We start from the raw sequence: 25,682 nt of genomic DNA, 5'->3' as shown, positions 1-25,682 counted from the left end.
TCCCAGAGCTTAAGAGGTTAAGGAAATTGCATATCAGGGGGTCATCATGATTTATTCAGGGTTTTTTGTTTTATATTTTACATTTCATAAATTGAATTTCAATAAAAATGTATTTTAAAAAACATTAACCACATTAGATGTTTAACTTTCAATCTTAAAAGAGTTCTAACAAAATTAAAAGGTTTGTTAGTTTAATATTTTCAAATTACCATCATCGTTTTTAACCACATTTCACCAAAACGACTATGTAAATACTTCATACAAAAAAACAATCATACAAAAATACATCAACACAACTATACACATATATTAGCAGATCTCTATCCTGACCATGAAGAGAATTCACACATGTGAAAATCCTCCTGTGCAGTTTTATAGTCCTCAAATCTTGCATCTTTTGAGCGAGTCGAATCTTCTGAGCCCAGTGTCTCCTGGCAGGATGTCGGTGGTTATACGGGGTATCCATACTTGCTGTCATATGGGAGCGGAGGCCTGGGATCGGACGCAAGCATGCTGGCTTCCCTCTGGACTCTGCTGCGTTCGGTGTGTGTGCTGCTGAGTCCGGATCCGACCCGCGAGACATCGTTCTTCCGTACAGAGTTGTAATAGATCCCCGGATGGAGGCGGTAATTCATTACAGAACGAAAGCTGGTGTTGCGGCTTCCTGGGCGACTCTCCGGAGGTGCAGCGTCCACCCTGAGAGGAAAGAAACAAGGTCACATGACGTTAGCCACATTTATCTGTTGATTTATAATATATATATATATATATATATATAAAAAAGCCAAAGCAAAAATAAGGACACATACATATTTGAGGTAATCCAGTTAAAGGGATAGTTCACCCCAAAAAACTTGATAAAATCTGAAAGATTTCGGTCCCTTCATTGACAGCTACACAAGAAGCACGTTTGAGCTTCTCAAGAACCAATGAGGTTCATTCTCGTGTTACGCATCACGTTTGAGGTTCCGCGAGAACCAATGAGGTTCATTCTCGTGTTACGCATCACGTTTGAGCTTCTCAAGAACCAATGAGGTTCATTCTTGTGTTACACATCACGTTTGAGCTTCTCAAGAACCAATGAGGTTCATTCTCGTGTTACGCATCACGTTTGAGGTTCCGCGAGAACCAATGAGGTTCATTCTCGTGTTACGCATCACGTTTGAGCTTCTCAAGAACCAATGAGGTTCATTCTTGTGTTACACATCACGTTTGAGCTTCTCAAGAACCAATGAGGTTCATTCTCGTGTTACGCATCACGTTTGAGCTTCTCAAGAACCAAGGCTTGTTTGAGATGCGTCTCGCCTCGCCTGAAATTCAGCCGAGACTAGGCGGCTGCAGTGAGGGGAGGAGTGAAAAAAGTGCAGGCAAGCCGGACAGTTCTCTCTTCTCGTAGTGGATCCGACACCTGCGAGATCAAAGGCGGATATCGCGGGATTCACCTCGTGCGCTTTGTTGCTGATAAACTGGATGTAATTTAAGTTCTGTTACTTTTATATGAAAATAAATATTATGAACAAGACACCCAAAGTTTTTGTTATTTATTTCCATTCGAAAGACGTGTTTATCAATCATTTTTACTTGAATTAGGCCTACATACATGTTTGTATATATATATAGGCCTATATATATTTTTTTTTTATAAATATGACAACAATCACATAACCCACAGAGAGATCGCCTTTGTTAGAGAGTTTGGGAATATTCACACATAAAAACATGATATCAGAGTTTTAAAATCAAACATTTTGAAAAAGAACCATACATCACGGTTGTTTAAACCAATAAGCATTAAGCTGTGTCGTCAGCAAGTCGTTTCCCATCATGCTTTTGCTCCGCGCAGTCTGTGGAGAGCAGCTGCGCTCGACTGCAAAATCCGACACATCCGCCTTTCGCTCGCGAGAGTTTTTTGACATACGTCGGCATGACATCAGAGCAAGGCGGACCGCCCTCGGACACTTTTCTAACCGGAATGCATCTCGCGCTGATCACCGGTGATCGGTTCTGCGCAGATTTCGCTCATCTCAAACAAGCCTCCAGTGAGGTTCATTCTCGTGTTACGCATCACGTTTGAGCTTCTCAAGAACCAATGAGGTTCATTCTCGTGTTACGCATAACGTTTGAGCTTCTCAAGAACCAATGAGGTTCATTCTCGTGTTACGCATCATGTTTGAGCTTCTCAAGAACCAATGAGGTTCATTCTCGTGTTACGCATCATGTTTGAGGTTCCGCGAGAACCAATGAGGTTCTTTCTCGTGTTACGCATCACGTTTGAGCTTCAGCGAGAACCAATGAGGTTCATTCTAGTGTTACGCATAACGTTTGAGCTTCTCAAGAACCAATGAGGTTCATTCTCGTGTTACGCATCATGTTTGAGGTTCCGCGAGAACCAATGAGGTTCTTTCTCGTGTTACGCATGACGTTTGAGCTTCAGCGAGAACCAATGAGGTTCATTCTCGTGTTACGCATCACGTTTGAGCTTCTCAAGAACCAATGAGGTTCATTCTCGTGTTACGCATCACGTTTGAGCTTCTCAAGAACCAATGAGGTTCATTCTTGTGTTACACATCACGTTTGAGCTTCTCAAGAACCAATGAGGTTCATTCTCGTGTTACGCATCACGTTTGAGCTTCTCAAGAACCAGTGAGGTTCATTCTAGTGTTACGCATAACGTTTGAGCTTCTCAAGAACCAATGAGGTTCATTCTCGTGTTACGCATCATGTTTGAGGTTCCGCGAGAACCAATGAGGTTCTTTCTCGTGTTACGCATCACGTTTGAGCTTCAGCGAGAACCAATGAGGTTCATTCTCGTGTTACGCATCACGTTTGAGCATCAGCGAGAACCAATGAGGTTCATTCTCGTGTTACGCATCACGTTTGAGGTTCCACGAGAACCAATGAGGTTCATTCTTGTGTTACGCATCACGTTTGAGCTTCTCAAGAACCAATGAGGTTCATTCTAGTGTTACGCATCACGTTTGAGGTTCCGCGAGAACCAATGAGGTTCATTCTCGTGTTACGCATCACGTTTGAGCTTCTCAAGAACCAATGAGGTTCATTCTTGTGTTACGCATCACGTTTGAGCTTCTCAAGAACCAATGAGGTTCATTCTCGTGTTACGCATCACGTTTGAGATTCAGCAAGAACCAATGAGATTCATTCTCGTGTTACGCATCACGTTTGAGCTTCAGCAAGAACCAATGAGGTTCATTCTCGTGTTACGCATCACGTTTGAGCTTCTCAAGAACCAATGAGGTTCATTCTCGTGTTACGCATCACGTTTGAGCTTGTCAAGAACCAATGAGGTTCATTCTCGTGTTACGCATCACGTTTGAGCTTCTCAAGAACCAATGAGGTTCATTCTCGTGTTACGCATCACGTTTGAGCTTCTCAAGAACCAATGAGGTTCATTCTCGTGTTACACATCACGTTTGAGCTTCTCAAGAACCAATGAGGTTCATTCTTATGTTACGCATCACGTTTGAGCTTCTCAAGAACCAATGAGGTTCATTCTCGTGTTACGCATCACGTTTGAGCTTCTCAAGAACCAATGAGGTTCATTCTCGTGTTACGCATCACGTTTGAGCTTGTCAAGAACCAATGAGGTTCATTCTCGTGTTACGCATCACGTTTGAGCTTCTCAAGAACCAATGAGGTTCATTCTCGTGTTACGCATCACGTTTGAGCTTCTCAAGAACCAATGAGGTTCATTCTCGTGTTACGCATCACGTTTGAGCTTCTCAAGAACCAATGAGGTTCATTCTCGTGTTACGCATCACGTTTGAGCTTGTCAAGAACCAATGAGGTTCATTCTCGTGTTACGCATCACGTTTGAGCTTCTCAAGAACCAATGAGGTTCATTCTCGTGTTACGCATCACGTTTGAGCTTGTCAAGAACCAATGAGGTTCATTCTCGTGTTACGCATCACGTTTGAGCTTCTCAAGAACCAATGAGGTTCATTCTCGTGTTACGCATCACGTTTGAGCTTGTCAAGAACCAATGAGGTTCATTCTCGTGTTACGCATCACGTTTGAGCTTCTCAAGAACCAATGAGGTTCATTCTCGTGTTACGCATCACGTTTGAGCTTCTCAAGAACCAATGAGGTTCATTCTTATGTTACGCATCACGTTTGATCTTATCAAGAACCAATGAGGTTCATTCTCGTGTTAAGCATCATGTTTGAGATTCAGTGAGAACCAATGAGGTTCATTCTCGTGTTACGCATCACGTTTGAGCTTCAGTGAGAACCAATGAGGTTCATTCTCGTGTTACGCATCACGTTTGAGCTTCTCAAGAACCAATGAGGTTCATTCTCATGTTACGCATCATGTTTGAGCTTCAGCTAGAACCAATGAGGTTAATTCTCGTGTTACGCATCACGTTTGAGCTTCAGTGAGAACCAATGAGGTTCATTCTTATGTTACGCATCACGTTTGAGCTTCAGTGAGAACCAATGAGGTTCATTCTTGTGTTACGCATCACGTTTGAGCTTCAGCTAGAACCAATGAGGTTCATTCTAGTGTTACGCATCACGTTTGAGCTTCAGTGAGAACCAATGAGGTTCATTCTCGTGTTACGCATCACGTTTGAGCTTCTCAAGAACCAATGAGGTTCATTCTCGTGTTACGCATCATGTTTGAGATTCAGCAAGAACCAATGAGGTTCATTCTTATGTTACGCATCACGTTTGAGGTTCCGCGAGAACCAATGAGGTTCATTCTCGTGTTACGCATCACGTTTGAGCTTCAGCGAGAACCAATGAGGTTCATTCTCGTGTTACGCATCACGTTTGAGCATCAGCGAGAACCAATGAGGTTCATTCTCGTGTTACGCATCACGTTTGAGGTTCCACGAGAACCAATGAGGTTCATTCTCGTGTTACGCATCACGTTTGAGGTTCCGCGAGAACCAATGAGGTTCATTCTCGTGTTACGCATCACCTTTGAGCTTCTCAAGAACCAATGAGGTTCATTCTCGTGTTACGCATCACGTTTGAGCTTCTCAAGAACCAATGAGGTTCATTCTTGTGTTACGCATCACGTTTGAGCATCAGCAAGAACCAATGAGGTTCACTCTCTTGTTACGCATCACGTTTGAGCTTCTGCAAGAACCAATGAGGTTCACTCTCTTGTTACGCATCACGTTTGAGCATCAGCGAGAACCAATGAGGTTCACTCTCTTGTTACGCATCACGTTTGAGCTTCTGCAAGAACCAATGAGGTTCACTCTCTTGTTACGCATCACGTTTGAGCTTCTGCAAGAACCAATGAGGTTCATTCTCGTGTTATGCATCACGTTTGAGCTTCTGCAAGAACCAATGAGGTTCATTCTCGTGTTACGCATCACGTTTGAGGTTCCACGAGAACCAATGAGGTTCATTCTCGTGTTACGCATCACGTTTGAGGTTCCGCGAGAACCAATGAGGTTCATTCTCGTGTTACGCATCACCTTTGAGCTTCTCAAGAACCAATGAGGTTCATTCTCGTGTTACGCATCACGTTTGAGCTTCTGCAAGAACCAATGAGGTTCATTCTCGTGTTATGCATCACGTTTGAGCCTCAGCAAGAACCAATGAGGTTCATTCTTGTGTTACGCATCACGTTTGAGCATCAGCAAGAACCAATGAGGTTCATTCTCGTGTTATGCATCACGTTTGAGCATCAGCGAGAACCAATGAGGTTCACTCTCTTGTTACGCATCACGTTTGAGCTTCTGCAAGAACCAATGAGGTTCACTCTCTTGTTACGCATCACGTTTGAGCTTCTGCAAGAACCAATGAGGTTCATTCTCGTGTTACGCATCACGTTTGAGCTTCTGCAAGAACCAATGAGGTTCATTCTCGTGTTATGCATCACGTTTGAGCATCAGCGAGAACCAATGAGGTTCATTCTTGTGTTACGCATCACGTTTGAGCTTCAGTGAGAACCAATGAGGTTCATTCTCGTGTTACGCATCACGTTTGAGCTTCTCAAGAACCAATGAGGTTCATTCTAGTGTTACGCATCACGTTTGAGCTTCTCAGGAACCAATGAGGTTCATTCTCATGTTACGCATCATGTTTGAGCTTCAGCTAGAACCAATGAGGTTAATTCTCGTGTTACGCATCACGTTTGAGCTTCAGTGAGAACCAATGAGGTTCATTCTTATGTTACGCATCACGTTTGAGCTTCAGTGAGAACCAATGAGGTTCATTCTTGTGTTACGCATCACGTTTGAGCTTCAGCTAGAACCAATGAGGTTCATTCTAGTGTTACGCATCACGTTTGAGCTTCAGTGAGAACCAATGAGGTTCATTCTCGTGTTACGCATCACGTTTGAGCTTCTCAAGAACCAATGAGGTTCATTCTCGTGTTACGCATCATGTTTGAGATTCAGCAAGAACCAATGAGGTTCATTCTCGTGTTATGCATCACGTTTGAGCATCAGCGAGAACCAATGAGGTTCACTCTCTTGTTACGCATCACGTTTGAGCTTCTGCAAGAACCAATGAGGTTCACTCTCTTGTTACGCATCACGTTTGAGCTTCTGCAAGAACCAATGAGGTTCATTCTCGTGTTACGCATCACGTTTGAGCTTCTGCAAGAACCAATGAGGTTCATTCTCGTGTTATGCATCACGTTTGAGCTTCTGCAAGAACCAATGAGGTTCATTCTCGTGTTATGCATCACGTTTGAGCATCAGCGAGAACCAATGAGGTTCATTCTTGTGTTACGCATCACGTTTGAGCATCAGCAAGAACCAATGAGGTTCACTCTCTTGTTACGCATCACGTTTGAGCATCAGCGAGAACCAATGAGGTTCACTCTCTTGTTACGCATCACGTTTGAGCTTCTGCGAGAACCAATGAGGTTCATTCTCGTGTTACGCATCACGTTTGAGCTTCTCAAGAACCAATGAGGTTCATTCTCGTGTTACGCATCACGTTTGAGCTTCTCAAGAACCAATGAGGTTCATTCTCGTGTTACGCATAACGTTTGAGCTTCAGCGAGAACCAATGAGGTTCATTCTTGTGTTACGCATCACGTTTGAGCTTCTCAAGAACCAATGAGGTTCATTCTCGTGTTACGCATCACGTTTGAGCTTCTCAAGAACCAATGAGGTTCATTCTCGTGTTACGCATCACGTTTGAGCATCAGCAAGAACCAATGAGGTTCACTCTCTTGTTACGCATCATGTTTGAGATTCTCAAGAACCAATGAGGTTCATTCTCGTGTTATGCATCACGTTTGAGCATCAGCGAGAACCAATGAGGTTCACTCTCTTGTTACGCATCACGTTTGAGCTTCTGCGAGAACCAATGAGGTTCACTCTCTTGTTACGCATCACGTTTGAGCTTCTGCGAGAACCAATGAGGTTCATTCTTGTGTTACGCATCACGTTTGAGCTTCAGCGAGAACCAATGAGGTTCATTCTTGTGTTACGCATCACGTTTGAGCTTCTCAAGAACCAATGAGGTTCATTCTTGTGTTACGCATCACGTTTGAGCTTCAGCGAGAACCAATGAGGTTCATTCTTGTGTTACGCATCACGTTTGAGCTTCTCAAGAACCAATGAGGTTCATTCTCGTGTTACGCATCACGTTTGAGCTTCTCAAGAACGAATGAGGTTCATTCTCGTGTTACGCATCACGTTTGAGCATCAGCAAGAACCAATGAGGTTCACTCTCTTGTTACGCATCATGTTTGAGATTCTCAAGAACCAATGAGGTTCATTCTCGTGTTATGCATCACGTTTGAGCATCAGCGAGAACCAATGAGGTTCACTCTCTTGTTACGCATCACGTTTGAGCTTCTGCGAGAACCAATGAGGTTCATTCTTGTGTTACGCATCACGTTTGAGCTTCAGCGAGAACCAATGAAGTTCATTCTCGTGTTACGCATCACGTTTGAGCTTCTCAAGAACCAATGAGGTTCATTCTCTTGTTACGCATCACGTTTGAGCTTCTCAAGAACCAATGAGGTTCATTCTTGTGTTACGCATAACGTTTGAGCTTCAGCGAGAACCAATGAGGTTCATTCTCGTGTTACGCATCACGTTTGAGCTTCAGGGAGAACCAATGAAGTTCATTCTCGTGTTACGCATCACGTTTGAGCTTCTCAAGAACCAATGAGGTTCATTCTCGTGTTACGCATCACGTTTGAGCTTCTCAAGAACCAATGAGGTTCATTCTCGTGTTACGCATCACGTTTGAGTTTCTCAAGAACCAATGAGGTTCATTCTCGTGTTACGCATCACGTTTGAGCTTCTCAAGAACCAATGAGGTTCATTCTCGTGTTACGCATCACGTTTGAGCTTCTGCAAGAACCAATGAGGTTCATTCTCGTGTTACGCATCACGTTTGAGATTCAGCGAGAACCAATGTGGTTCATTCTCATGTTACGCATCACGTTTGAGCTTCTCAAGAACCAATGAGGTTCATTCTCGTGTTACGCATCACGTTTGAGCTAAATTCAATCTGTTCTTCATATAAAGCGATCGTGTCTCTTTAGAAAATTTGGTCTAAACTGCTCAATTCATATGGATTCATTTTACGATCTATTTATGAACTTTTTGAAGTGTCAAAGTGGTAGTTGCGTAACTGTCAATGGAGGGACAGAAATCTTCTCACGGGTTTGGAGCGACATGAGAGTGAGTAATTAATGAAAGAACTTTCATTTTTTGGCAAACTATCCCTATAATTATTATTGGGTGTGGTGCCAGTTTTGCTGACTAGTCAGCCAGGTATTTATTTACCCAAGAGATTTGTTGCGAGACATTCTGTAATGATGTACTAAAAGTATGCAGGCTACATCCGCCGGTGAAGGGAAACTTGTTTCGAGCTTGTAGTGTTGAGACATGCATTCATGCCATGTCGTTATTACCATAATTGCGAGATGACAACATGTCATGTTCTGTTTGGAGCATCATCCTTGGAATTATGCGTTTCTACAGCAACACTATCAACGGCAGGTCAGGTGGAACAGCGATCAAGTCGAAGGTTACAAGTTGTAATAGTTCTACAAGGATGTGAACACGTTTTACACAAGCGGCTCCTCCCGCAGTTTCTCTTGAATCCGATACGGAAGTGAGTTAAACTGCAGTTCATGGACTGGCCACTAGAGACAGACTCCAGAAGGAGCAGAATCTCATTGAGCTCATGTTAAAATGCCCAACTTTACAGCAGAAGAACACATGTTTATAGTCTGGGACAAATTGTGGTTTTGGTCTATACAGCTAATTTTGCCCCCCATATTGACTGTGAGGGTGGGGAATTATTTTATAACTCATTCGTTTACATTATATAAAGCCTTAAAGTGCTGCATAATTAAGGGCGTTGCCACTTTGAGTGACAGGTGGATTGCCGTTTATCTGCTGTCTGTCAGTCGTCACCTCAGCTCCGCCCACGTCCCGCCTCTTTGCCATTTTCAGTTATCCAGGAGTGATGGCGACGACCAGCTCGACCCGACTTTACGCCTCAAAACTGCTCTTCAGAATCCTACGGGTGACTTCACGGACACTACATCCATATTTTTTTTACAGTCTATGGTTTTACAAGTCGGAAACTTGTAATTAGAGCAATTCTGACATTGCGCCGTTCCGCCATTTCTATGCAAAACTCATTTTTACTTTTGATAATTAAGTTACACAATTATAGTAGGAACAAAAACAATAGTTTTGGGCAATGAAAAGCCACTAAAATGCTTGCAAAATCCAATTAAATTAGTATTCTGTAGTACTATGATTATGCAAACCTTCTCACTGTGTTACTAGGGTGTTGTGGGCGGTTGCTAATGTAGTTATTATGTAATGTGTTTATTAGTTCTTGCACACTGGCTCAAGTCAAAGGAGTCCAACGTGAAGTTTCACTGGCATTCTGGTCTCTGCCAGTTTGCCTCCTTTAGTGTACGTCTGTGGGATTTTTCTCAAAAAAATTGGTTGTAAACAAGACTTCTCTCTGATGTATGCAGGACTTCTCCAATCATTTATTCTGCTTAAACTCCGCCTCTGTGAGCTCGCGTTCATCCACTTCCATTTTTGAGTGCAACGATCAACAACCGATACATAGAACAAAGTCCCCGTCCTACTTATTCCCCCCTTTTTTATAATCGAATGTACGTCATAATACGTAGGAAAAGATCCGTCGCTACTTTGGTTTCATCAACATTCCAATGTTTAAAATATATAAACCAGCAATATCTTACCTGATCTCATTGGCAACCTCTTTTTCATAGCGCCGCTTGTTGCAACAGCAAATCAGGAGCCAGATCAGCAAAAGTAGGAGGAGCAGCAGCAGTAAAGCACCAATCACAGCTCCCACAATCACTCCCACTTTATTGGTTGCTAGAGATAAAAGACAATAGATTATGTGCTGAAATGGCTCACTCTTAACCCAAGAAACAATTCATCTGAAAGTGCAGCTTACAAAATCATGGGTTAATCAAAATAATATGCCGAAGAAATGCTCTGAGTGAGTCGAGGACACATGCTGCATAATGGCCTTCATAAACATGCTACTGCTGAGTACAATATATGAACCTTGGACAGAAATGTGCTGAATACACAGAAGAATGACTGGATGTCTCCATTTCTCCAGTCGTTCAATAAGCATACAGACCAAATCACTTGCATTCCAGTATTTGGACACTTAAGTCACTTAGAATAATATATTAAAGGTGTATCAAAAGCCTCCAAATTCACTATTTTTTTGTTGTTGCACAAAATCTTTAAATGAGCTGGTGTTTTGGTGATTCTGCTCAACAAGGCTGTGTTTATTTAATAAAAAATACAGTAAAAACAGTAATGTATTATATTGTGAAATATTACAATTGTTATATATTTTAACCTTCTATGATACGGTGTTGCCTCCAGGCAACATAGTCTATTTTAGTTTATTTTTAATCAAATTAAACACCAATTTATTGGTCGAAGGGAAGAAGAACTCAAATACTAATCAATGAAAGTGCAAAACATTGGTCACATGACCCACAGGGGTCCATTTTGTGTCTTGTTACAGCACATGTGCACAGGTCACATGGCTCCATATTTTCTCCAATTAAAAGTGCATGTTTCACCAATTTCCGTCCAGTTAATCTCCCACAAACAATATGAGTCACCTTCACTGGTAAGTAAAGAAGTATTTTCAAGAACTTTACATCATTATATATCAAATGTTTAAAGTAACACGGCAACTTTTTTTGGGACTCTAGCTTATTCACCGTATTCCCCAGAGTTAGATAAGTCCATACATACCATTCTCATCTCTGTGCGTACCATAACTGAGCAGTAGGCTAGCTGGAGCCATTTACCTCCTGTCTTTGTGCTAAGCTAGGCTAGCGGTGGGTGCGTCAGACAAAGTTATGGCACGCACGGAGATGAGAATGGGATGTATGGACTAATCTAACTCTGGGGGATATGGTGAATAATCTAAACATTTAGTCGTGAGGTATTGTGACCAAAACCCAACGTCTCCTTAACGTCATAATGGCAACGTCCACACAACGTCAAATCTAACATCATTGAGACATTGATCTTTAGTTGGTTTTAGGTTGTGTTGTTAACTAACCAAAATCCAACGTTGAGCCAACGTCTCAAACCAACGTTGTAATGACGTCAGACACTGACATTTAGTCGTGAGTTATAGTGATCAAAACCCAACGTCTCCTTAACGTCATAATGGGAACATCCACACAACGTCAAGTTATAACATCATCAGACGTTGTTGGTTTTAGGTTGTGTTGTTAACTAACCAAAATCCAACGCCTCAAGCCAACGTCATATGAACGTCAATCTCCAACGTTGGACAGACGTTGCATTGTGGTTGAAAATAAAAATCAGGTTGACGTCAGAACCCAATGTCATATTGACGTCAATCTCCAACGTTGGGTTCTGACGTCAACCTGATTTTTATTTTCAACCACAATGCAACGTCTGTCCGATGTTGGGGACCAATGTCAATCTGATTATTGACCATATTGACATCCGGCGCCTGCTGGGATATGATAACTTCATATGATGGTTTGGTTATATTTGTGTTCCACGATGGTACAATGTTGCCTGAGAGCAACAGCTGAATTTGAAAAGTTAAATATATTTATTTTTTCTACATGAAAATGTCAAATGTTTCAATTTGTCCATTGTGGTACAATATTGCCTTGAGGCAACAAACTTAAAAAAAAAAAATATTGTTATAGTGTCCAAAAAACACCACTCATTGAAATCATATTGCGTACCATAGAGGGTTAAAATGTAATGTATTCCTGTGATCAAAGCTGAATTTATCATCATTCCTCCAGTCTTCAGTGTCACATGATCCTTCACAAATCATTCTAATATGATGATCTGATGCTCATTTATTATTGGTTAGCTCAATTATTAATAATGTTTTTGCTGCTTAATATTTTTGTGGAAACCATGATACATTTTCCTTGAGGAGTTTTGATGAATAGAACATTAAATGAGCAGCATTTATTTGAAATGTAAATCTTTTGTAACATTATAAATATCTTTACTGTCAATTTTAATGCAACCTTGTTGAGTAAAAATATGAATTTCTTCTCTCTTTAAAAAAAAAAAACCTTACTAAGTGAATATGAAGCAGCACAACTGTTGTCAATATTGATAATATTCATAAATGTTTCTTGAGCATCAAATCATCATATCAGAATGATTTCTGAAGGATCATGTGACCCTGAAGACTGGAGGAATGATGATGAAAATTCAGCTTTGATCACAGAAATAAATTACACTTTAAAATATATTGAAATAGAAAATATTTCATATTTTACTGCATTTTTGATCAAATTAATGCAGTCTTTGTGAGGCTGGTGACCTTGATTAACTGCCGGTTTAATTATCTTTGATAATTCATCTTTTTGTGAAATGTTAGATGAATGACACTCAGTTTGACATCTATCTATTGTGTGTCTGTCTGTCTGTCTGTCTGTCTGTCTGTCTGTCTGTCTGTCTGTCTGTCTATCTATCTACCGTCTGTCTATCTATTGTTTGTTTGTCCTGAATCTTAATTATCTTTGATAATTCATCTTTTTGTGAAATGTTAGATGAATGACACTCAGTTTGACATCTATCTATCGTCTGTCTGTCTGTCTGTCTGTCTGTCTGTCTGTCTGTCTATCTATCTATCTATTGTTTGTTTGTCTGTCTGTCTGTCTATCGTCTGTCTATCTATCTATCTATCGTTTGTTTGTTTGTCTGTCTGTCTATCGTCTGTCGGTCTATCTATTGTGTGTGTGTGTCTGTCTGTCAATCTATCGTCTGTCTATCTATCTATAGTTTGTTTGTCTGTCTGTCTGTCTGTCTATCTATCGTCTGTCTGTCTATCTATCTATTGTTTGTTTGTCTGTCTGTCTGTCTATCGTCTGTCTGTCTGTCTGTCTGTCTGTCTGTCTGTCTGTCTGTCTATCGTTTGTCTGTCTATCTATTGTTTGTTTGTCTATCTGTCGTCTGTCTGTCTGTCTGTCTGTCTATCTATCTATCTATCTATCTATTGTTTGTCTGTCTGTCTGTCTGTCTGTCTGTCTGTCTGTCTGTCTGTCTATCGTCTGTCTGTCTATCTATCGTTTGTCTGTCTGTCTGTCTATCGTCTGTCTATCGTCTGTCTGTGTGTCTGTCTATCGTTTGTCTGTCTATCTATTGTTTGTTTGTCTATCTGTCTTCTGTCTGTCTGTCTATCGTCTGTCTGTCTATCTATCTATTGTTTATTTGTTTGTCTGTCTGTCTATCTATTGTTTGTTTGTCTATCTATTGTTTGTCTGTCTATCTATCGTCTGTCTGTCTATCTATTGTTTGTTTGTCTGTGTGTCTGTCTGTCTATCTATCGTCTGTCTATCTATCGTCTGTCTGTCTATCTATAGTTTGTTTGTCTCTCGTCTGTCTGTCTGTCTGTCTGTCTGTCTGTCTGTCTGTCTGTCTGTCTGTCTGTCTGTCTGTCTGTCTGTCTGTCTGTCTGTCTATCTATCTATCTATCTATCTATCTATCTATCTATCTATCTATCTATCTATCTATCTATCTATCTATCTATCTATCTATCTATCGTCTGTCTGTCTATCTATCGTCTGTTTATCTATTGTGTGTGTGTGTCTGTCTGTCTGTCTGTCTGTCTATCTATCGTCTGTTTATCTATTGCGTGTGTGTCTGTCTGTCTATCTATCGTTTGTCTATTATATATGTTGTTGTCTAATGGAGACATTCAGACGTCAAGCGTGTCTCAGTTGTGCAAACAGTTGCTGGATCCGCCCATACGTACGGTTATACGCTTGAAGGACGTATGTGCATCGCTCCACGCCCACTTCATTGCTGACCTCACAGAGGTACTTCCCAGTGTAGCTCTCGCTGTGGTTTGCGATCTGCAGCTCTCCGGTCAGGGGATCTTCAAACAAAAGAGGCATTCAGAATGTGCAGCCATTGCCTTGTTTACGGCAGATTGGTTGCTATGAGGCTCAAACATGTTTTTGTTTTCCTCTAGAGCAGCTGGCTTTACAACACACAGGCCTGAAGCTACAGGTTATTCAAGCACCACCAAATATGAAGCTTTCGCTTCAGGTATTCTCTGCGTGGGGTGGGGTGGGGACTCACTCTGGGTTGCGGTTGGTGGCATGTTTCCACTTTCTTTGGTCCATGCATATTTTAGAGGTGATGAACCCTGGGAGGTTTTGCAGCGGAGCGAAACGGTTCCGCCCTTCTCCTCGCTGCCTTCCACCCAGCATTTAGGAGGCGAAGGTCTTACTGAAAGAAACCAAAAGAAAAAGAATCAGAATCATGGACACGATCACACGGCTGATGCTCGGAGCAAACTGATCTGAGTCTGCAACACCAGTGATAACTGCACTAGGCCTGGGAGATATAGAGTTATATAATAAATATTTATATTTTTAATTGTCTGTCTGTCTGTCTGTCTGTCTGTCTGTCTGTCTGTCTGTCTGTCTGTCTATCGTCTGCCTGTCTGTCTATCTGTCTGTCTGTCTATCTATCGTCTGTCTGTCTATCTGTCTGTCTGTCTGTCTGTCTGTCTGTCTGTCTGTCTATCTATCGTCTGTCTGTCTATCTAACGTCTGTTTGTCTATCGTCTGTCTGTCTGTTTGTATGTCTGTCTGTCTATCTATCGTCTGTCTGTCTATCCATCGTCTGTCTGTCTGTCTATCTATCTATCGTCTGTCTGTCTGTCTATCTATCGTCTGTCTGTCTGTCTATCTGTCTATCGTCTGTCTGTTTGTATGTCTGTCTATCTATCGTCTGTCTGTCTCTGTCTATCCATCGTCTGTCTGTCTATCTGTCTATCGTCTGTTTGTCTATCTATCTATCGTCTGTCTGTCTGTCTGTATCTGTCTATCTGTCTATCTATTGTCTGTCTGTTTGAATGTCTTTCTATCTATCTATCGTCTGTCTGTCTATCTAACGTCTGTTTGTCTATCGTTTGTATATCTGTCTATCTATCGTCTGTCTGTCTGTCTGTCTGTCTATCTATGTAGCTAACGTCTGTCTGTCTATCTATCGTCTGCCTGTCTGTCTGTCTATCTATCTATCGTCTGTCTGTCTATCTAACGTCTGTTTGTCTATCGTTTGTATATCTGTCTATCTATCGTCTGTCTGTCTGTCTGTCTGTCTATCTATGTAGCTAACGTCTGTCTGTCTATCTATCGTCTGCCTGTCTGTCTGTCTATCTATCTATCTGTCTGTCTGTCTATCTATCGTCTGTCTGTCTGTCTATCGTCTCTCTGTTTGTATGTCTGTCTATCCTTCGCCTGTCTGTCTGTCTATCTGTCTATCGTCTGTTTGTCTTTCGTCTGTCTGTTTGTATATCTGTCTATCTATCGTCTGTCTGTCTGTCTATCATCTGTCTGTTTGTATGTTTGTCTATCTATCGTCTGTCTGTCTGTCTGTATATCTATCGTCTGTCTGTCTATCTATCGTCTGCCTGCCTGTCTGTCTATCTATCTGTCTGTCTGTCTATCTATCGTCTGTCTGTCTGTCTGTCTGTCTATCTGTCTATCGTCTCTCTGTTTGTATGTCTGTCTATCCTTTGCCTGTCTGTCTGTCTATCTGTCTATCGTCTGTTTGTCTATCGTCTGTCTGTTTGTATATCTGTCTATCTATCGTCTGTCTGTCTGTCTATCATCTGTCTGTTTGTATGTTTGTCTATCTATCGTCTGTCTGTCTGTCTGTCTGTATATCTATCGTCTGTCTGTCTATCTATCGTCTGCCTATCTGTCTATCTGTCTATCGTCTGTCTATTTGTATGTCTGTCTATCTATCTAACGTCTGTTTGTCTATCGTCTGTCTGTCTGTCTATCTGTCTAACGTCTGTTTGTCTATCGTTTGTATGTCTGTCTATCTATCGTCTGTCTGTCTATCCATCGTCTGTCTGTCTATCTAATGTCTGTCTGTCTATCTATCGTCTGCCTGTCTGTCTATCTATCTGTCTGTCTGTCTGTCTATCTGTCTGTCTATCTATCATCTGCCTGTCTGTCTATATATCTGTCTGTCTGTCTGTCTGTCTATCTATCTATCGTCTGCCTGTCTGTCTATCTATCTGTCTGTCTGTCTGTCTATCTGTCTGTCTATCGTCGGTTTGTCTATCATGTGTCTGTTTGTATGTCTGTCTATCTATCGTCTGTCTGTCTGTCTGTCTATCGTCTCTCTGTTTGTATGTCTGTCTATCTATTGTCTGTCTGTCTGTTTGTCTATCTGTCTATCTATCGTCTGTCTGTCTGTTTGTCTATCTGTCTATCTATCGTCTGTCTGTCTATCGTCGGTTTGTCTATCGTCTGTCTGTATATCTGTATCTATCGTCTGTCTTTCTGTCTGTCTATCTGTCTGTCTGTCTGTCTGTCTGTCTGTCTGTCTGTCTATCTATCTGTCTATCTATCTATCATCTGCCTGCCTATCTATAATCGTCTATCATTGGAATTTAAAAAAGTTCATAATTCATTATATTTAAATTTCAGATTTGAACACGAAACTCCCTAAAATCCCGAATAATACAAATACTACAATCAAAAATAAATACAAATGATCCACACTGAAACTAGTAAAGGATCCCAGCACAGGTGGAAAACACTGAGACAGATGAGGTGTAGGGGCTGGGCGGAGGTTAGAGGAAAACAGAAGGCGGGCGTGGACAAAGAGCACCAACCCCACCCGCCATTCCAGTCATGCCATCATGAGCGCCTGGATGAAAGGGTGGAGAGAACCGGTAAAACAGAAACCCAGCAGCTGGAGAAGCGCGTCAGAGCTGGTCTGCAGAGAAGGAGAATGAGCATTCCTCACCCTGCACCACTACAGTGACCTTCCTCGAGTCCACTCCGGGCGTCTTCTTCACTTTGCACTGATATGTGGCCGTGTCCGAAACCTTGAGGGTGGAGATGTTGACCGTAGCATCGCCGGTACTCGGGTCACCAGCAAACTTGAAGCGGCTCATCAGGTCTGGGTTTCCCAGCTCATACTGTCTCCCTCCAGTGTAGGATAAGATCTGTCAGAGAGAGAGAGAAACTCAGCCTTATCTAATATAACAGGTCTAACCACCTGCCGTCATTAAGACACCACACACACACACGGGTTTCTCCAAATCTCCACACACACCCCTGGAAAAGCCTGAGGTTAAGCAGTTCGGACGAGGGACAAATGGGGGAAAATTACAAAATCCATCAAGATGATGTTCGATTGATCAGGTGAAGGCTGTGATCTCCGTCGAGCTCAGAAAACATTCTTACATTCTTATCAAAAACACCAGATGTCACATCAAGAACAGCTGCACGGCATGCTTTATTTGCACCTTTATTCCTCCAGTTGTTCCTTTTAAATGGTCTTGCGGTGTTACAAATCTCCCACCGTCTCACACAGTGTTATTTTAGTCCCATTGATGTTCACCGAAAAACATTTTCACTCAGTAGGTGCAAATAAATTTGATAAACAATTACAAAGAAACAGCATGAACTATTGTAGTTTACTGCAAAAAATGCTTTTCTTACTTAGTATTTTTGTCTTGTTTTCAGTCCAAATATCTAAAAAATCTTACATTAAGAAGCATTTACTAGACGAGCAAAAGTTTTTGTCTTGTTTTGGGGGGAAAATAACTCAAAATTATGGGAGTTTTTGCTTGAAATAAGCAAAATAATCTGCCAATGGGGTGAGCAAAATAATGTTGTTTTCTGTTTGAATTAAGATTATTTTTCTTACCCCATTGGCAGATTATTTTGCTTATTTAAAGCAAAAACTCCCTTAATTTTGAGTTATTTTCCCCAAAACAAGACAAATAATTTGCTTGTCTAGTAAATGCTTCTTAATGTAAGATTTTTTAGATATTTGGACTGAAAACAAGACAAAAATACTAAGTAAGAAAAGCATTTTATGCAGTAACTTTAATATTTATTTTCTTTTTTTGTTCGTATAGTAATTTATTTTCTGTTGTGTCATATATACACCGATCAGGTAAAACATTATGACCATTATGATCTCTGTTAGTGGGTGGGATATATTAGGCAGCAAGTGAACATTTTGTCCTCAGAGTTGATGTGTTAGAAGCAGGAAAAATGGGCAAGAGTAAGGATTTGAGCGAGTTTGACAAGGGCCAGATTGTGACGATTCAGAGCATCTAGGTCAGAGCATCTCCAAAAAATAAAATAAAAAAATAAAATAATAATAATAACAATAATAATAATAAATATATATATGTTGATTAATGATAGATATTTAGCTAATCTGTGTGCTTGTATATGTGCATTTCTGAAATGCATAACATGTACAAATCAATTTAAATTGTAATGTAGACGCATTTTCTGTGAAGCTGCTTTGAAACGATATGTATCGTGAAAAGCGCTACACAAATAAATTTGAATTGAATTGAATTGAATATACACTAACCCAAGTTGGGTTGAAAATGGACTAACCCAGCAATTGGGTTGTTTTAAGCAAACATTTAACCCAACCGCTGGGTTAAAACAACCCAATTGCTGGATTAGTCCATTTTCAACCCAACTTGGGTTATTTTTAACCCAGCATTTTTTAGAGAGTATATATAATGTTTTTTGTGTGCAGTATAAGTGAACTTCATGGAACATTTTAAATAAAAATATCCATGTCATGACCACTTTAATATCCATTTTGTATCCTCAGTGTCCTCTCACCAGCTCATCTTTCTGGGTCATGTCTTGACTGACAATGGTCCACTCAATGTCCAGTTCTCCGGCATCTGAGGCTTCCACGACGTATGTGCAGCCCAAAGTTAAACTCTCCCCCTGGGCTTTCTTTACTGTCTGTGATCCTGTGGACGTCACCCGTATAGCCCATGTAAGCCCTAAAGGTTCATAGAGAGAGAGAGAGAGAGAGAGAGAGAGAGAGAGAGAGAGAGAGAGAGAGAGAATAATGAATTAATGACCATTCATTTTACAAACACCTGTCTTATCCAACATGTCACATTTAATTGAATTTCGTTTTGTTTGGTTCTCAACTAGTTTGCTTAAACACATTTTTATTGGGCCATCTTTACTACTCAAGAATATGTGGTTTGTTGCATTTTATTATTTGCATAATTTATTCAATCAGAACGAACTTCGTACCCACGTTTGGGCCACGACCCACCACACTGTAAAAAATCCAACTTATGTTTTGTATGACAAATTCAGCTTTTAAAGTATATTCAACAATTTAACATGAAAAAAGTTTGTACAACTAATTGGCCCTAAGTTGAGAAAACTCAAATTTTCTGCAGCTGGTTGCCTTAAACTTTTAAGTTTTCTCAACTTTTTTTTTTTTTTACAGTGCAGGTAAGAACCAGTTTTTGCACATTTAATTAAAGCGCACTTTTGTGTCGCATTTTGAAACTTAGTCAAGGTTTCCTTCACCAGTCGCTATTTTGTTTATAATGCAAATGAAACACAACAATTGAAACAATTGTTAAATGTGCAAATGCACATTTAATATGTAAATTAGCTCTGTTGTGATTGGCTCACCTCTTTGCATGAGAAATGCATGTCAATGTCGTCTGATTTCAAGTGACATGACACCATTTATTTCAAAAAAGCACCAGCAATCCTGTTTTTCACGATATGCACTTTAGAAATGGACCCAGAGGAGGACTTTCTATAATGAATCCCGGTCGCTAATAGTGCCATTTATTTGCACATTCTGTCTGTGCTAGAAAATCTGCTAGGTCCAATTTGCATGCTTGGAGTCTTGCGGGTGGTTCTGAGTGTTGGTTGTGAGGAGGAGGATGATACACACTGTTGCAATTTGGACTGACAGCATCACTCGACTGATGCAGACACCATACATTGGCTCTTTAAAGTGCTAAAAGTGCACTTGAACGGTGCTTCTGCAGATATTTGGCCGGTAATAACTTTCTTCTAGCATGTGATGAATTACCTGAGCCATACATCACTAGAAAATGTCTTCCATCTGATGGCCATAGCATAGCATTAACTGCACCGAGCAGAATATTTCAATTAAGTACAGTGGCGTAACTTTGTTTATATATATTTATGCATATGCAACTTTGCTTTGAAAAGTGATGGGGACACCGCACAACTCGTTTTGCCATGTGTTTATTTAATACGGTGACGCATTGCTGCCACATACATATTATTTTTCCACTCAGTTATGTAGTAATAACGAGATATGTCGTTTTAACAACATAAGATCTCGTTTTTTTCGAGTAAATGATGTTGTTTTTATGACACAAGATCTCGTTATTACGAGAAAGGATGTTGTTAAAACGACATTTCTCGTAATAACGAGATCTTGTGTCATAAAAACAACATCATTTACTCGTAAAAACGAGATCTTATGTTGTTAAAACGACATATTTTTCTCGTTAAAATGACATATTTTCTCCTAATAAGGGCATGTGTTGTATAGTGATGTGTGTAGGCTATATATTTTTTATCGACTATTAGTAAATATGGCAAACGTTTTGCACAAATCTGTAATGGGAAAAAAAGCTTCTGACCGGCGGAAAAATGTGTTAAATGAATGAATTACGATTTGTAGATCGTGCTTTTGCTTTAATACACACCTTCCGCAATCTATTTTTCAATTACTTTTAAAAAGTGGTGGGGACAATATCGAGCCTGGCAAAAAGTCCCACACGTCCCACCCATAAATTACGCCTATGATTAAGTAACACGTAATGAAATTTGCAGTATTTTTTCAATGAGTAACACGAGAATGAACCTCATTGGTTCTCATGCTTGAGCTTCTGTTTACCTCAACTGATGTGTTCGCTGATCAATGTTTATATGTGAATAAAAGCCTAAAGTCAATCAGTTCATCATATAAAGCGATCGAGTCTCTTCAGAACATTTGGACTAAACCGCTCAATTCATATGGATTAGTTTTACGATCTCTTTATGAAGTTTATGAAGCGTCAGTGGCAGTTGCGTAGCTGTCAATGGACGGACTGACATCTCTCAGATTCTTCATTTGTGTTCTGAAGATGAACGAAAGTCTTAAGGTCCTTTCACACTGGACGCGATTTTGACGCGCGAATAATTCGCGCGATGGTTTTTATTTTTTGATCAGCTGTTTGTGTAATGAGAGCTTTCACACCGAACGCGAATGTGCTGCGGCGAAAAAACGATGTTTATTTTTTTCGTTTCGATGTCGATTTTTTTTAACACTCGCAGCGACAGAAAAGGCTTAAACCAATCACATACAAGGAAACAAAGATGACGAAATGTCCAGCTGATGTCACTAGCCATTCAATCAACATTAACCTTTGCCAGCTATGGCATTTCTCACGAGATTACAGCTGTAGTTGTGTTTACAGCTGTGCAGATGCAGCTGTGTTTGCCCACTATAGGCTACAGACTACGATCCGTATACAGACTATACGATATCTGACGACACACACACACACACACACACTCTCTAAGGAACGGCTCGATCCGGAGCTGCTGTGTTTCCAGTTGAGTCACAATGTAAACATTTAAGTGCCACAGTCGTACTGATGGAAACACATTCACTTTCAATAGTCGCGGACGCAATTAGATTAAAAAAAATAAAAATCAATGTATTGATTATAATATCTGTAGCCTATAGTAGGCAAACACATCTGCATCTGCACAGCTGTAAACACAATTTCAACTGTAATCTCGTGAGAAATGCCATAGCTGGCAAAGGTTAATGTTGATTGAATGGCTAGCGACATCAACTGGACATTTCGTCACCTTTGTTTCCTTGTATGTGATTGGTTTAAGCCTTTTCTGTCGCTGCGAGTGTTAAAAAAAATCGACATCGAAACGAAAAAAATAAACATAGTTTTTTCGCAACAGCACATTCGCGTTCAGTGTGAAAGCTCTCATTACACAAACAGCTGATCAAAAAATAAAACCATCGCGCAAATTATTTGCGCGTCAAAATCGCGTCCAGTGTGAAAGGACCTTAAAGCTTCGAATAAAAGGCCATCGCTGTCAAAGTCACAGCAACAACAGTTCACTGCCACCAGAAACTGACATGATTCCTGAAACAATAATTCATGTGCACTACTGTCTTCAGATACTCCTGTCACTGTCTCTGAGAAATGCTACAGATTTGCTCGTTTATTGTATCACCAAAACAACAGAACACGTCAGACGACCATATCATTCCTGTTAGCCTTGCACTTTCACACAAATCTCAGGGAGTGTCTGGTTTCCGCTTCGCTTCTCTCAGCTGGAATAAACAGTTCAAGCATGAATGTGTTGAGCAACACCACTGGGCCAAACCCATGTGACACTGTTGATTTATGGGCAAAAGTTGCATTTTCATGCTTTATCATTTCAGCACACTTATTACGACTCATGCTCACACATAATGGACAATATTGTTACATCTGGTGCTTTCTTTAAAAGTCTGAAATGCACATGCAAGGGCATTGAAACTCAGCAGAAACATTCAGAGCTTATTTGCATAAAGCCTGCGCAACTTCTTAATATGCAGGGTTAATTTATGCATAACATGGTCACACTGCCGGTGAAACTCGATACAGCCCACACAAAGTCAAGAGAAAAGTGACATTTAATGCAGAAAACCCTCAAAGAGACTTTAAACACACACACACACCTGCATGATTTAGACTCGCTGCTATGATGTATAATGCAGCCAGCGGTAAGGGGAAGTTGATCCAAAACTTTCTCATAGCCAAATGTCAACTTCTTACTGCAAACCTGGAAAAAAGAAGCAGATAACACAGACTGTCATTGTCCCTCGCTGACTGGACCTCATTTGCAAGTGTGAGTCATTTGATTCTGATAAGAGTCTCCGTTATGGCAAATTCAAATGTCATTTTAGTGCAACTGGAATGAGAAAGTCTCGAGTTTCGATTCAAAGGTGTAAAAACAAATCATTAATCACTCTGAGGTAGTAAAGAAGAAATGTCAACAAATATGGCACTGAAAAATGAAGTCGGTAACCATGGATGGACTTTGGATGGATGGATGGAAGATTTTTTTATTAAAGGCCAATACTGATACTGATTTATACAATGCTAAATTAATAATACATTTAATTAATTCTTTATTTATTATTAAAGATTATTTATATAAGACTAATACATGGAATGCTACGGTATATATATATATTAAAGGCTGAGGCCAAACTGGTCAAAAATATCCAAACACACTTGTTATTTTTTAATGCACAATTTATGTATTGAAATGTTTGTTTTGAATTGAGTAAATATTGTGTATTTTTTTGTATTTATTATACATTTATTTAAATATTGTCACTTATGCATTTTAACATTTTATTTTTGTTATATATATATATATATATATATATATATATATATATATATATATATATATATATATATATATATTATATTTAGTTAGTTAGTTCGTTTTTTCCTTTTTCTTTTATTTATTTATAAATTTCTTCTTGTATTTTTTGTACATTTCTTTGTATTTTTTTGTTTTTTTTGTTTATTATATATTTTTATTTATTTAAAAATATATATTTTTATTTATTTATTTATTTTTATTTATTTATTATATATATTTAAAAAATATATATATAAATAAATAATATATATATAAAATAAAATAAAATATATATAATAAATAAATAAATAATAATAATAAAAATACAAAAAACAATAAATACATAAATAGTTTTAAATAAATAAAAATATATAATAAACAAAAAAATAATAAAAAAATAAATAAAATACAAAGAAATTTACAAAAAAATAAATAAAAATAAATTTATATATATATATATATATATATATATATATATATATATATAAAATAAATAAATAATACATATTTTTTTAAATAATAATAATAAAAAAATAAAACGTTAAAACACATCAGTGAAAATATTTAAATAAATCAATAATAAATAAATAAAAATGTTCACAATATTTACTCAATTCAAAACAAACATTTCAATACATAAATTGTGCACTAACAAATGTGTTTGGATATTTTTGACCAGTTTGGCGTTAGCCGAATCAAAAATGCTTGATTTACCTGCCTGACCGATATATTCTCCACTATTTCCATATACTGAGAGTCACTCTAGAGGCATTTAGTACAGTGACTCAAACATTATAATGCATGAAACACCAGTTTAATAACGTTAAAATGCTAATGTTAAAATCTCAAAGCACTGAAACTGTGATTCATATCAGTGTGTCTATAAATCATTCAAGGAACAAGTGTAGCTGCCAATAAAACACACTCTGAGGAAGAGAGTCCTGTCACAAACACATTACACAATGAAATCAGACGGCTTTTGATTCAGCGAGCCGTCTTTGAGCACTTCTGTCTGCAGAAATCATTTCAGTGTCACAAGAAATTAAATAAGCCAGAAAACTAGTTAATGGAGGTCAATGATCTCTTTAGCTCTTTTGAAGAGCAAAGTCCAACCAACTTCACAACCCGCTCCGGTTAAAATAAAGCTCATGTAAACACAATAAGACATTTCTGTGAAAAATATAAGTTACCTCTCAACGGATCAACCAGTTTCAGACTAATCCCACTGCAGTTCTATCGGTTGTTTCTCTGCTGTTTCCTCAACTCTAACTCACCTGAAGCAGGTAAACAGGTGTTTCCTCTTAAGCCCCGCCCCCTCACAGCATTCCACCAATCACAGAGACTCACAAACTCAGTGAAACCTCCGCCTATTTACACCTGCCATGTTTGCTGTGTGATTCACGGCCTCTGTGTAGGCAGTCGAGCTTTCATTCCAGAGAAATATTCCTATGGATGATCTAATGTGAAGTGTGTTCAGAGAATCACAGTAAGTGAGTGCATTCAGTCAGTCATTTTGAATCAAAGAGGATTCACAATGTTCACAGAAAAGCAGTGCTTCTCATTTGGATATTGAAAATCAAGCTAAATACAAAAAGTACAATATAGCTAGCTAGTCATCCGTCGTTAGAATATCAAAATAAACATCAACATTTAAAAGAGCAGATTCTGGGATTTGTTTTTGGTGTTGAAGTTAAAAAGGCCCTGCATCCATCATACACACATTTGCTGAAAATACACCTGGAAATATGTTGGAAAATATGACTAATATATCAGTATTAGTGCTTGTTCTCTGTGTTAAGCTGATACATCACACTTGTTGTTTATGGATTTGCAAAGCTGTGGGTTTACTCAGTCTGGCCATGTGAGTCATTTGCATTTGTTTGGCCTGTGCAATGCATGGTCATATTAATGCATGTTTGATTTAATGATAACTTTCAACTCGTTCTCACT

The 25,682-nt window shown here is 39.4% G+C and overlaps 1 protein-coding gene across 1 annotated transcript; it reads right to left on the bottom strand.

Annotated features, from left to right (window-relative positions):
• Window positions 1-28: 28 nt before the first annotated feature.
• Window positions 29-25,052, bottom strand: vsig8b (V-set and immunoglobulin domain containing 8b). Its single transcript, XM_079827413.1, has 8 exons — window positions 24,923-25,052; window positions 23,035-23,138; window positions 19,122-19,291; window positions 17,266-17,467; window positions 14,575-14,724; window positions 14,246-14,368; window positions 10,184-10,322; window positions 29-696 (listed from the first exon to the last, which is right to left on the bottom strand). Exons 2-8 carry the CDS (start codon window positions 23,108-23,110, stop codon window positions 450-452), a joined length of 1,107 nt encoding a protein of 368 aa, XP_079683539.1. The 5' UTR covers window positions 23,111-23,138; window positions 24,923-25,052; the 3' UTR covers window positions 29-449.
• Window positions 25,053-25,682: the final 630 nt, after the last annotated feature.

This window comes from Gobio gobio (assembly GCF_949357685.1).
Source record: "Gobio gobio genome assembly, chromosome: 10".
In the NCBI taxonomy this organism is placed as follows: Eukaryota; Metazoa; Chordata; class Actinopteri; order Cypriniformes; family Gobionidae; genus Gobio; species Gobio gobio.
This window is presented reverse-complemented; position numbering and strand designations above follow the sequence as displayed.